Consider the following 13,195-nt stretch of genomic DNA (forward strand, 5'->3'; position numbering starts at 1 on the left):
CGCCAGCCAATGGAAAAGAGGGGCGGGGCTTAATGCCCTTTACCGAAAATACCCCAAATCATTAAATCTCGCCAGCGAGACTGCGCATGTGCGCAGCCCACGCGAGGCGAGGCCTAAAAAACATATGTGAACTCTGATCCGAAGTGCAATTTGGTAGAAGTGGGTAAAAAAATATATATAAATATTTTACAACTTTGTTGCCGTTTACCTTCATGTTTGCAAGTATAAATAAAACAAAAAGCACAAACATTAAACATTTTTTTTTAAAAATAAATCGGTGGGAAATGCATTTAAGCAAGTTCCAAAAGGTTAATGTGGTAACTGTGGAGAGGGGAGGCGTCCAGTCACACAGCTGATTCCTGGTTGGGCTATCAGTAGAATACTGTCATGTATTTTTAGTGCTACGAGGTCCATGCCTGTGACTAAAAGCACTGAATTGTTTTACACACACTATGAGAAAGATGTCGTAAAACTTGCTAAGAGATTTAGAGGCAGATAAAATAACTTTTCGCACAACGCAGTGCAGCAGCCAAAGTTGCTCTGCTGTGTTGCATGAGAGGGAGAGAGCAGCACAGCGCCATATCTACACAGAAATGATGCTCTTTACTGCTCTCCCCGCGCGGGCCCACTGTGGGCTGTAATGCAAGCGTGTGTGCGTTGGCGCATCATAGTGCAAGGGTGTGTATACTGTCAAGCCCAGGGTTTGGACTGGAAGTACAAAGACTTTGCTTAATCATAGTTTAACACGGTGTCCTACTTGTATGTATACTGCACAGTGTACTGCAAATGCACAGCTGGAAAAGTTTGGACAAATACAAAATATTTTCCCCAAGTTATAGCCAACCAAAGTTACACTACACGAATTAAAGATATATTTTTGAGCAGAGGTAATAAGACGGTACTGAGTGCAAACCTTAAATAAGTTTCCACAATAAGGATGCTCTCCGGAACACAGCTCATAGAACCCTTACATTATATCACAAAAAGAATAAGCCTTTGTCACCATGAAGTCCCAAGTAACTATTTATAGATAAATTAAAGCCATATACTGCCTCCCAAGCAGCCCTTAGATTTGCTGATCATCCAATGAAACTCATTTATATTTCTGGCAGGTAGGAGGCACCGCGGCAAGGCGGCTTGCTTCTTCTTTTGCTGTCTGCCTCTCCCTTGGCTTCACCGAACAGGAGATCTACTCCCTTACTGTCAGCCAGAGGAACATGAAGGTCCCCATTATCTGTTCTGGGGTGGTTTTGTTTGTTTGTTTGTTGGAAACGGTTAGTTTATAGTAAAAAAAATATTGTACCCAAAAGATCCCGCCCACTTCAACCACAGAGGTCATCCAAAAGTCACTTACTGGTAAAGGCGGTTTTGTAGATGTTTTCATTGCTTCTTACGACTCATGGTGTTGCACTCTCTCTGCCTCATGAGCCCACCTGAAAGGTGCCCTTAAAAGGCATGGGCCCGGATTGGGTAAAGTGCGGAGCAGAAATTCTGTGTCGAATTCCATTCCACAAAATTATAAGAGGTCCAGTGCTCCTGCACCCAGATTTATTGAGTGCAGGAACAAACCCAATTTTACAGACCAAAAAATCCAGCAGGTAAAATGACTGATGGAAAAGGCTTCACTGTAGCCCAGACCCCTTTCATGAGCCTTAGCTACACATCAGATAAGGCACGGGGAAAAACTATACGCTACATTTTTCATTCTTTCCATCACCCTCCCACCAACCCTGCCTTACGACAGCCCTCTGTACACTTTTACTACAGACTGGTATGAGCAGTTTACTCTTAGATTGTGATGGATATAAGGATTACATGTTATGTTCTGCCTAGAGAGTGAACGGGCATGTTCAAGACTCAGAGGTTGCAATGTGTAGAATGCTTATGGTTAGGCTAGGTCTAGCGAACAAACGGGCATGTTCTAGACTCTTTGGTTGGAACACATAGGGTGATTAAGGTTAGGGTATACCTACCGAATGGATGAGTATGTTCTAGACTCCGGTTGTAACACGTAGAATATTTAAGGTTAGAGTATGCCTAGCAATTGACCAGGTATATTTTAGACTCGTAGGATGTAAGGATCAGAATGCTCATGTGCTGGAATGAATAGAATGCTCATAAGCCAAGTCTTGGCAATAGAGAACAGGTTTGTTCAAGGCTGCTCTTAGGTTGTAACACATTCAGAGATTAGAATACAGGTTATGTAGAAAGTGAACAGACACACACATGCGCTCTGGGGTTGTAGAGGGTAGGACACTGGCTAGGTGATGACAAAAGAAGGAATGGACAGGTTCAAGATCCTCTTAGCCTGTAAAGCCATGAATCCTTAAAGTGGTGTACTCTGACAGCGGATAGACATTCAGGGAGATGTTAAAGCACATACATAATCAGATGCACAGAGAGTCTGAGATAATGCCATATGCACACACTCGCAGATTAATTATCCAGGCGGCATTTCCTTAACTTACAATGGGCAAAATTCGATCTTCCTTTTCTGAGACTGTGAGGTTTTCCTGAAATTACAAAGACAAAGAGTGTTATGGGAAAGGGGGTACAGAGAAAAATGGGGGAGATAAGTGGAAAGAAAAGAAAGAGGGAGAAAGATGAGAAGCAGGACAAGAGAAAAGAGGGAAGCCCTCAAAGGGAGGTAGAAGACACAGACTAGAGGACAAAGAAACAAAGCTGGGCAGAGAAATAGCCGAAGACCGCAAAGAGGGGGAAAGAAGATGGAGAGAAAGGAAACTGGAAGGGAGAGGAAGGAAACGAGCAAAGAAGATACAATACAAATGCTATAATATTATCTTAAGCATAGTTATCATACTGGCCCACCCTGTCCGCAACAGCGAGATGCACAATCAATCAGCCTGACAGGTTGACCCAATATTCATTTTCACCCAAGAGAACATTCCCTATAGGCTCTTCAAACCCTTGCGCTACAGGTGTCTAGTAAAAGGTGTGATACAGAGGCTTTTCCCCATTTCCCCTTGCTCTCTCATTTTGTCAAAATCTTGACCCTTACCTTCCTGGGCACCAGGTCCTAGTTTCCTTGTCTCTTTTCACACTTATTTTGGTATGTGCTGGACCATTTATCTACCTTCCTGCCTCTGAGGCAATTCCAAAAGGGCTTCACTCTACCACAGTGTAACTTAAGCTTTGTCAAAAAGGACATTTGTCCTTTACAGGAGAGTGGAGAGTAGTAAATCCACCTGTTGGGCGATTTTCTGTCATTGTAAGGTTATCGTTGGTGGCAGAAAGCTGCTCCCTAAAACTAAGTGAACACACACTAATTTGCAAGGTTCTGCAGATCCACGAACATTTTGCTGATAAATTTCCACCCTGGAAACCCATGCAAAATTACTCCTGTGACTGGCACAAAGAAGTGCATTTGATAAGTATTAAATTGAACCTCAAACTTCATGGGGTCCAAAAGTAAGGAATTTTTAACAAGAAAACATAATATTCCTGTGGAGGAATAAAAAGTTGAATGTGTAAATGATCTAGACATGCAGATTCTCTTCACAAGCAGTGCTCCTGGAAATCCACGGATGTCGCAGGACTAACCCTGTAATTCGTTGTGAATCCACAAAAGCCAGAAATCTCCCTAAAATTTAAGTGAAACCCTAGGGGAGTAGACCTCCAACTCTTTCCTGCAACATTTGTGCCTCGGGTCCCCAGTGCCCGAGCACCACTCAATGTTTCTCCTCATAGTCTCTTGCCGCCTGTGTCTCACTCTGTTGCAAACTCTTTTCTTCTCGGTCTCCACCTTGCTCTGGTCCTGTATCTCAATCTGTCTCAAAGTCATTCTCCCACGTCAAATTATCTCTTCCTCCCTCTGTCTTTGTCCTATTTTCTTCTCAGTCACACATTGTATATTCTTACTCCCGCTGTGTTAGTGTCACTGTCTCACATTGTCTCTTCATCTCTCAGTTGCAACTCTTTTTGGCGAAACTAGTGCTCGAACTGGAAAAATTTACTCTGGGAACCTATATATTGGGTGTCAAAGTGAGGCGGAGGAAAGGGGGTAAAGTCACAAGGAACGGAGCTTGAAAAGCGGAGTAAAACATCAAAATTATACTTTTATTTTTTTTTAAATCTGTAGCAAAAAAATGCCAATGTGGTATAATTAACAGAAAAGCTGTTTTTGTGTACTTAAGTGGTCACAAAGAGGCTGTATTTTAAAATATCTTACAGGGTTAAGACACCTGCTGCAGAACCCAGCAATTTTGATGCGAATATAATAGTGAAAAGATAACTAGAGTTGTTTACACAGTTCTGTTATACTGTGCAGCTACAGTTTAGACTCTAAGCAGCATAGAGGTTTAATGTGCTTGTAGTAAAGCACATTGTGTAAGATATACATCACAGATTAGTATTTTATGTAGGTAGGCAAGTGGGCTACTGCTTTTGACGCAGATCATTTCGTTACTTCCAGTTCATAAGTTGCAACTCTTCTAATATAACAGAACTCTATTTACCAGCATCAAGGAGCTGCATGCATATTGTAAGGCATGGGGGGTTTAGATCCTTATTGTTATTTTCTCAATCTGTTGTTATTCTAAGATTGCAAAGGCGGGCTCCTTTAGGAAGTAATAAAGTCTTGTTAGTACAGCAAACCACAATCACCGCGCTGCGTTTTATACCCTGATTTTGTGTTTCTCGGACAGTTCACTCTGAACATATGTCTACAACTATGGACGATGTGCGATTCCTACACCTTACAACCCCCATTGTCTTATGTAACATTTCCTGCATATATATTTGCACCCTTGTATGATTTATTGAGTCTGTGTGTGTGACGTTAAGCCATCTGGCTCAATACAATGGCATGAGCAGAGCTATAAATAATCTAAAAAAAATAGGTGACATTTAAATCATGTGTGTAATTACTTGTACACAAAGATCCAACTGGCAGTCGTACAGTGTATGCACATCTCTTATATTGGAGTTCATCTTTGGCAAAAGCGTGCTCCAAGTTATAGTTTCTCTAAAGTACTTGTGAAGTGATACACTGTGTGCCTTTGTTTCCTTCCATTGTATTGACATCTAGGCATTAGGCTTCAGATATCTGCCAGATACACGATACTTAAACAAAAAAGGGTTGATGGCTCTTTAAATCAGGCCTTTCTTTTGTGCCACGCTAGAAGTGAAAATAACAAATCCCCCTTGGTGCCTGCAGGTTGCTGCTCCGAGAAGAATGCAGACAAAGTGTAAGTGCTGCTTACTTCTGTCCATGTCAAAAAATGGCACCAGGACAAATTCAGCATGTTGTTTCGAGTGGTCAGTCAGATTCCATATCTGGCCTAGAAATAGCAGCCAGGAATGGGATCCGGCGGGATACCCCTACTTTCCAGCACTGGGCAAAGCCCTCTTCATGCCTCACATTGCCTTTTTTGTCTCTCTGTTGTAACACTTTCTTCTCACAGGGTTCCTTCCTCTTCCACATTTGTTTTGTCTGTTCCTCTGGTCTCATACCGTCGTACATTCTTCTTCTCTATGCCTAATGTGTTCTCTTTTCTCTGTCTCTTGCTGTGTCTCAAGCTCTCTTTTCCCGTCCCTACAATCTCGAAAGGCAGAAGAAAGAGCTTGAGACACAGTCTGCCTCTGTGCCGGCACTCATTCTGTTTCACCATATCTTTGCCGCTCTTACTCGCACTCTCTTCTTGGCACCTCCTGTATCACTTTGCATCTTTGCACTGTTCTGATTTTGAGCTCACTCTGTGTAGGTATTTTACTCAGTTTTTAGGGCTGTGCTGCAGGACATATTGCTTACTATTCAGTGGGATTACAACTTTTCCGCTGCATACCAATAGCTGTTTTTCTTGGTCACTTCTTTGCACTCTTGATTTCTTAGGAACCGCAGGCTTAATTTCCTTTCTTGTGTTTGCTCCTCCATGGAGCATCCTGTACTTCCCCATCTTTATTCTTCCTCGTCTTTGTTCTTCATAGTCTTTTTGCACCACACTATTTTTCTTTAATAAGCGTTTCAGTATTCTTCCTGCGAGTGCAATGTGCTTTCCTACTTCCAACACAGGCATAAGGCTTATTTATATTCCTTTCATCCTATCTGCTGTCTCTATTGACGCTTTAGTTACTTACACCCACAACTGTACTGCTATACACCACTTCACTATGCCACTCTACCCCATGCCACTCCACTCTACCCCATGCCACTCCACTCACCTCACCTCTACGGCATACCACTAACTTTTTTGCAATGCTGCGTTCAGCATGGCTAAAAGACATGGGCACAGTTAATAGCTCTTACATTTGTGAGGCCTACTGGCTTTGCCAATGCTTGTTCTCCATCTTGCTCGGTCACTCTGCCTCGGTTTGTCCTGTCACACCGTCTCAGTGTTAGTTTATGTCCTCATCCAAACAGAGTCAGTATCTCTCGCTCTGCCCTGGTCTGGTCAGTCTCATGCTGTATTCTGGTCTATCTCGTTCTTGCGCTCTGTACCAGACTGCCTCGCTCATACTCTGCTGTCCCTTACACTCAGTCCTGGGCTTTTTATCATGCTGCTAGCCCGGTGTCCGCCCCATGCTGTCTCTATTTAGTTTCTAGTTGCTATGCCCTCCCTTAAGCATTCTCACTCTCTCTTGCTCTCTCCTAGTCTGTCTCACTTTCGCTTCGTCCTGGAGTCTCTCACTATTTTGCTCGCTCAGTCCGACGCCTTACTCCCAACAAGTAGTTGCTTACTTTTTTTGTTCTGTCCTGCCCTTCCTGCTCTCTCTGGCTTTGTCCCAGTCTGTCTCACTCTGCCTTAATCAATTCTGCTTTTCCGGACTTTGGCTCGCGTCATACTATCTGCTACCCTCCTTTTGCCTTGTTCCTGGTGTCTCTCTCTCTTACTCTGTCATCTCTCTTTTGGCTTCTATATAGGTGTGTCTCACTCTCTTTTGCTTTACCCAGATGTTTCACTTCCTTTCTCTGCCCTGGTCTGTCTCACTCTCTCTCTGTCTGTCTAGTACATCTCACTATTAGCTACTGTCTGGATTTTTTCCACTCTTGTTTTGTTTTTTTCTGGTCTTTCTTAAAGCTGCCTTGCCCTATGCTGGTCTGTTACACTACCTCTTGCTCCATTCTTCACAGTTATACCATACACTCCCCCGGCTTTGTCCTCAAGTCTTTCTTGGCAAGTATCACTCATTCTCTTGCTCTGCCCAAGCCAGTCTCTCACTCAGAGGTGTGTCTCACTCCTTCTTCCTCTGACCCTGTCCCACTCTATTGCTCGGTCCTGTCAATTGCACTCTCTATGTACCGGTGTGCTTCACTCTCTCTTACTCAGTTCTATTCAGTTAACCCTTGTGGTTCTGTCCCCAGTTCTGCGTTCTGTCCAGTGTGTCTCTCAAGCAGCCTGGCTCTGTCCACTCTTTCTGGCTGTGTACTTGTCTACCAAACTCTTTTGCTTTGCTGTGTTCCAAAACACTTTCTCGTGCCGTTTTGGACAGTTACACTGGTTAAGGCTCTGTTTGGGTTGGTCTCATTCTTTGCTCTGCCCTAGTCTGCCCAACTCTCTCTTGCTCTGTCATGGTCTGTTACACTCTCTCTCCTCTTGTTTAAGTTAATTAAAACCATAACAATTTAGATAAAATTAAACAATCCATAGAGGGAAATATAATATACATATTAAAATCATTAATAGCCATTAATAAGGCTTACAGCTTTTGATAAAATCATATCAAGACGATACTATCACCAATGTTGTATACATGTTAGATTTACTGATGGTCCGCCAGAAAACAGATTACAAGTAGATAAGACTATATTAAACAGGGCATCAAGGATCTTACTCTTTTTGATAAAATTACATTTAAAATACCAATTCAAGTTAATTTTTCACATAAAAATAAAAATTTTACCAATTTGCAGTTAAGTTGCGGGTCATTTGGATCAAGACACTTTAGTATGGCAGGTCTACAAGTGCGTATGCCCCTGGCATTAAAAGGATTTTTTAACAATAAAAGACTATTTAATTTTAAAACGGGACATATACAGATCAGATTAACAAAATCCTGCTTCGGAGCACCACATGGAGTGCATGACATCGGGCCACTATATTTCCAGAGTGGTTGATCAGCATTAGTCGGTAGTGACCCAAGACGTATTGCTAGCAGTTTCCTGTATAAAGATATACAGTAAGTAAGCCGCTGGTTGTAAGATCGTATAAGATTGCAGTACCATCCAGGCATGAGAGCGCTTGCTGAATATAATTTTATCCTCCGTTAACGAGTGTCTTTTTGCTGCTTTATTTACTATTTGTCGAAATGTTGTGAATGGTAAGTTCAGGTTCCATAAACCTGACACCTTTGTTAACTTTATTGATAGCTGCAAATACTTATGATAAGCTGATCGTGGATTATTCTTCCGTGCTTCCCAGGTGGCACTATTTAGCAGGTTCTGGCAGTTTAGCCGGATTTTGTACCATAGTTTTATTGTCGCATACATTCTTGCTAGACACTGCTGCAGTAAACCAAATTCTCTGCGAATCTGCGCTGAGGAGGAATTTCTCGGTAAAACAAATACTGTTTTATACGTCTTAATTTGCATTCTCTCAAGGACTGCTGCTTCCTTGCCGCATTGAACTTCACTAGCATAAGCTGGAGTCGGCAAAAGCTTCACTTTAACACAGCCAATAATGGTTTAAACGATGGACCGCTTAAATGCTTCGCTTTTAAGCAGAAAGCATGTATCAATCCATTTCCTTTCTTGATTAAACCATCATTATGTGTTCTAAAATTAAATCGGCTGTCGATATTTAGACAGAGATGTTTATAATTTGTGACTTTTTTGTAAATTTGTGACTCCCTCCAAGTTCACACTGCCTAGTTTGAATTTTTCTCACACCTGCAATCGTTGACTTATTGTCATAACTTTTGTTTTCGCTATATTTATTTCTAATAAGTTGTCCTTCGAGAAATCGCTCAATATGTTGATCCCTCTTTGAAGCCCTACTTTCGTTTGACTTAACAAAACTATATCGTCCGCATAGGATAAGTGCGTTAGTTGTAAGGGGCCTAGGCGTGGCGGGTGTAAATTCGCCAGGCTCTATTTGTTTTAGGCTGTCCAGCTCGAGTTCATCCCTCCCGTTGTCCAAACCTTGTTTAGTGTATTCTTCCACGAACTTGCTTTCTGTAAACAGGCCTTTAAATCGTGTTCTTATCTTGTTACATTTGCTGTGCATTCAAAGACAGAGGTCAAATATCAGGCTGTCTCCCAGGGAGCTTGGTGTTTACTTTCTTTCTCGGACTTCAAAGTGAGAGGATTTATGTGTCAATCATACTGGCTATGGGGTTGGTGCTTGAGGAAGGCTGATAATGTTTTTTTTCTCGCATACAACCAAATTTAAATGTCTTTAAATGAACTATGCAGATATTTCAGAATATATCCGAATTAGAAAATAACAAATGGAGCACATTTTTGGGTAATTCTGAAGTGTGGTGGAAACCAATGTTATAATACAATCAAAACAAATCGATATACTGGGTGATGACATTTACACACATTATCGGTTGTGCGCTGTATACTTTTATCAGTAAAACTATGTCTATGCTAAAATACCGGCCATTTCAATTAAAGATGTGTTGTTTGTATTTGCAGTGTACTACCACACCATGAATACTCCAGTTTACCCCACTCCACTATCCACAACTCCATGCCACTCTACACTGCATCACTGCAGTCAGCTGTGCACCACTGCACACCACTTTGCTCTACGCCTCTCTACTCTATGGCAATGCACTCTACCCCACAATACTCTACTATGCACCACTGCACTTTGCGCTACTCCACTCTGCGCCACTCCACTCTATGCCAGTGCTCTCTATACTGATTCATTCTACGCTACTCTAATCTACTTTGCACGCTACGCTACTCTATGCCACTCTAATCTACTGTGCACCAGCCCACTCTATGGCATTGCACTCTACACCACTTCACTCTATGCCACTCTACTCAAATCTGCACCACTCTACTCTATCAGTGCACTCTACCACACTACTATGCACCACTGCACTCTTTGCCACTATACACTACACCACTCCAGTCTAGGTCACTTAACTCTACTCTGCTCCACTCCACTTTATGCCACCTCACTCTACTCTGAAACAATCTACTCAATGCCACTGCACTCTACACCACTCTTCTCCACTCTGCTCTATGCTCTAACTCTATGCTACTGCACCCTACCATGCACCACTGCACTCTATATCACTTCACTCTACTCTGAAGCAATCTACTCTACACCACTGCACTCTACTCCGTGCCACTCTATCCTGTACCCCTCTACTCTGCACAACTCTAAACCACTGCACTCAACACCTATTTATTCAAAATCAGTGCACTCTATGTCACTGCACTCTGTGCCAACTATTGTGCACCACTGCACTCTACACCACTGCAAGCTGCGCAACTCTATTCTACTCTGCGCCACTCTACTCTACCCTACTCTGCGCCACTATACTCTATACCCTACTCTGCGCCACTCTACTCTACTCTGCGCCACCCTACTCTGCGCCACCCTACTCTGCGCCACCCTACACTACTCAACTATACTCCACTGTATGCCACTCAACTCTACTCCACTCCACTGTACTCTACTCTCTCCACACTACTCCATTTCACTCTACTCCACACCACACTACTCAACACAACTCTACACCACTATACAACACTTTATAATACTCCACTCTACGACACTCCACGCCACTCTCCTTTACCCCACTGATTCTTAGCTATGCTGAACAGCAGCCACGCTGGTATACAACATAGCTAAAACATATTGGCCAAGCCAATAGCTATTGCATAGGTGACACCTACTGGCTTTACCAATGCTTGCTTCCACTCTTTCAAAAAAATTCACTCAATCAGTGGATTTATATAGCGCGGCTAATCGCCCGGGAGAATTTCCTGTGTCTGTCCTGGACTTTCCAACCCCCTCATCCTCTGCCCTTGGCTTCTGTTCTCTTCTGGTCAAGACTCTGCCGCTGACCGCAGCACACACAGGGGGCCACTAGAGCAGTCAGCGTTCTAGTATGGCCTGAGCACCTTATATCCCTCCCCGCCCCCCCCTTGGGAGCTGGGACTCCGGTTGGAGTCCCCACACTTCCTGCCCGGTCGTGACGCGAGGGGAGTCACTTCCGGGGCGTCTTGTTCTTGGGGGAGGATATATAGCCCTCCCCCACCATGTTGGCGACCTCTTGATCGCCACGCACACCGCACCTATTACATAACGGTGTATGTAATAAACCTGCAGCAATTGTATCCAATCAAACAGTCTGTGTTGTGGGTTTATTATTGGGGAATGTATATATGGTTGGAGGGGTGTACGAAGGGTGCCAATGACGATACTATTCCTCAGGCTCTGTCCCGTCTCACAGACTCTTCCTCTGCCCGAGTCAGTCTCTCACTTTGGGTGCGTTTCGCGCATTCTTTTTGGTCTCGTTGGCTCAATCCTACTGTCTCACTACCACCTGCTAAATCTTGGTTTGCATCAGTCTCATGCTCTGTCCTGCTCTGTTACATTCAGTGCGTAGCCCGTGTGTCAAGGCCGGGCCCTAGTTCAAGGAAGGGCCTGGAGTGGGCACCTCAAGCCTCTGGGCCTCCGTGCCACTGCACCTGCTGCACCAAAGGAAGCTTCGCCCCGGGTTATATTATTTGTAGCTCCGTGGCTCTGCCCCTATCTTGGTCTCTCACTCTGTGGGGCTCTGATTGGAGCGGCTCGCCCTCTTTCCATCTGAGCCGCTCGTGCCCAAGTCCTGCTCCCCGCTGTCACGCGAGCTACCTCTGACCTTTCCAAGAGCGGCGCTGCAGATGATGCATGGGATATAAATGAAAGTCTCTTGCACAAGAGCCTACGTTCACCGGATCCTCAGAGGCTCCCCTGCCCTCGGAGACATCCCTTCTACTCCTCGCTGGCTCCCACTTCCACAAACAACCACAGTGCCCCCCTCCCCCAAAACTCACAGGTTGTCAGTGCCCCACACAGCGCTCCCTCCCGACCACAGGCTCCCGCCGTCATGAGCTACATACATGCTTTTCACTTTCCCACCGGTTTCAATAACCCTGTGACACAGGCTTTCCGTCCTCAAAGGGCCTTACTACTTTCAACAACTGACTCCGACTGCCCGAGCATTAAGCCTGCCTCGGCCTTAGCGCCAAACTCCTCACAGGTAACTGGCGCCGCCATCCACGGGGTCGCCTCACATCTCAGGCTCACTGCCACACACTTCCCACTCATGGCAAACATTCACTGTCCTCCCCCCAACCCCATCAGCCACAGCCTGTGTACCCACCTGCACCGAGTCAAAACGAAGGCTCCGACCATCGTCAGGCTCCCTAGTCCCTACCCCACCAGACCTTCACAGCCCTTCACCCCTCCCCCCCCTCCCTCCCTCCCCCCCCGGCTCTCACTCCAGCTCCCCACTGGTAATCGGAGTCGCCATTCCTCGAGCATGCACTCAAAGCCTCAGACTGTCCCCCGGTGTCAACCTCCCTCAGTGCTAGCCTGGCCTCCCCACTCGCCCTCACTGGACCGTGTGAACCGGGCACGCGAGGGCTTGGTGGTGGAGAGGGGGGGCTCAGCTACTCAAGGCGGGGCAGACAGACCCCTCCACTTACCCACCTTGTGTATGATATCCGACAGCTCCGCGCACAGCGCGATCACCTCCCTGCTGGCCGAGTAATCATTGAGACGGGTAAAAAGATACCTGCGGGGAAGATAGAGACAGGCTGAGTGAGACCAGAAGGGGGAGACGCAGACCTACTCAATGACACCAAGAGAGACATTCAGTGCGCGAGCAGGAGCGAGCAGCTCGCAATCTGGACTGCTGCCCCACTCTGGGGCTGGAGGTAGGGTTACAGACCGGACAGACCGGCTCAGGTGGCTGGGAATGGACAGGGGCAGGAGATGGACCCAGGCCCCTGGAGGGGTCGTCTGACAAGGTGTGTTAGAGACAACAAAGGACACCCCCCTCCCCTCGGCCAACAACCTACAAGAGACAGCACACCCCAAACAAGTACCATCGAACTCCAAACTATGCTCACAGCCACTCAGTCAGCTGCAACGGGTGGCCCGGCGGGAGGGGGGTGAGGGGCGGGGAGGAGGTGGATGGTGGCGGTGAACATACCCTGCTGAAAGAGACCCTTTAGCCTAGAGTTCGAAGTGGCACCATGGACAGCCTGGCCATTTATCCATCG

At 45.3% G+C, this 13,195-nt stretch overlaps 1 protein-coding gene across 1 annotated transcript in view; it reads right to left on the reverse strand.

Moving 5' to 3' along the window:
* Positions 1 to 13,195, reverse strand: part of CNKSR1 (connector enhancer of kinase suppressor of Ras 1) — a 455,956-nt gene that overhangs the window by 258,294 nt on the left and 184,467 nt on the right. The window contains exons 4-5 of the mRNA XM_085647776.1: positions 12,621 to 12,705; positions 2,469 to 2,513 (exon numbers count right to left, since the gene is read on the reverse strand). Coding sequence (XP_085503902.1) covers positions 2,469 to 2,513; positions 12,621 to 12,705 — 130 coding nt within the window. The remainder of the gene's footprint in view (positions 1 to 2,468; positions 2,514 to 12,620; positions 12,706 to 13,195) is intronic.

Source organism: Triturus cristatus, chromosome 3_2 (genome assembly GCF_964204655.1).
Source record: "Triturus cristatus chromosome 3_2, aTriCri1.1, whole genome shotgun sequence".
NCBI classification, from domain to species: Eukaryota; Metazoa; Chordata; class Amphibia; order Caudata; family Salamandridae; genus Triturus; species Triturus cristatus.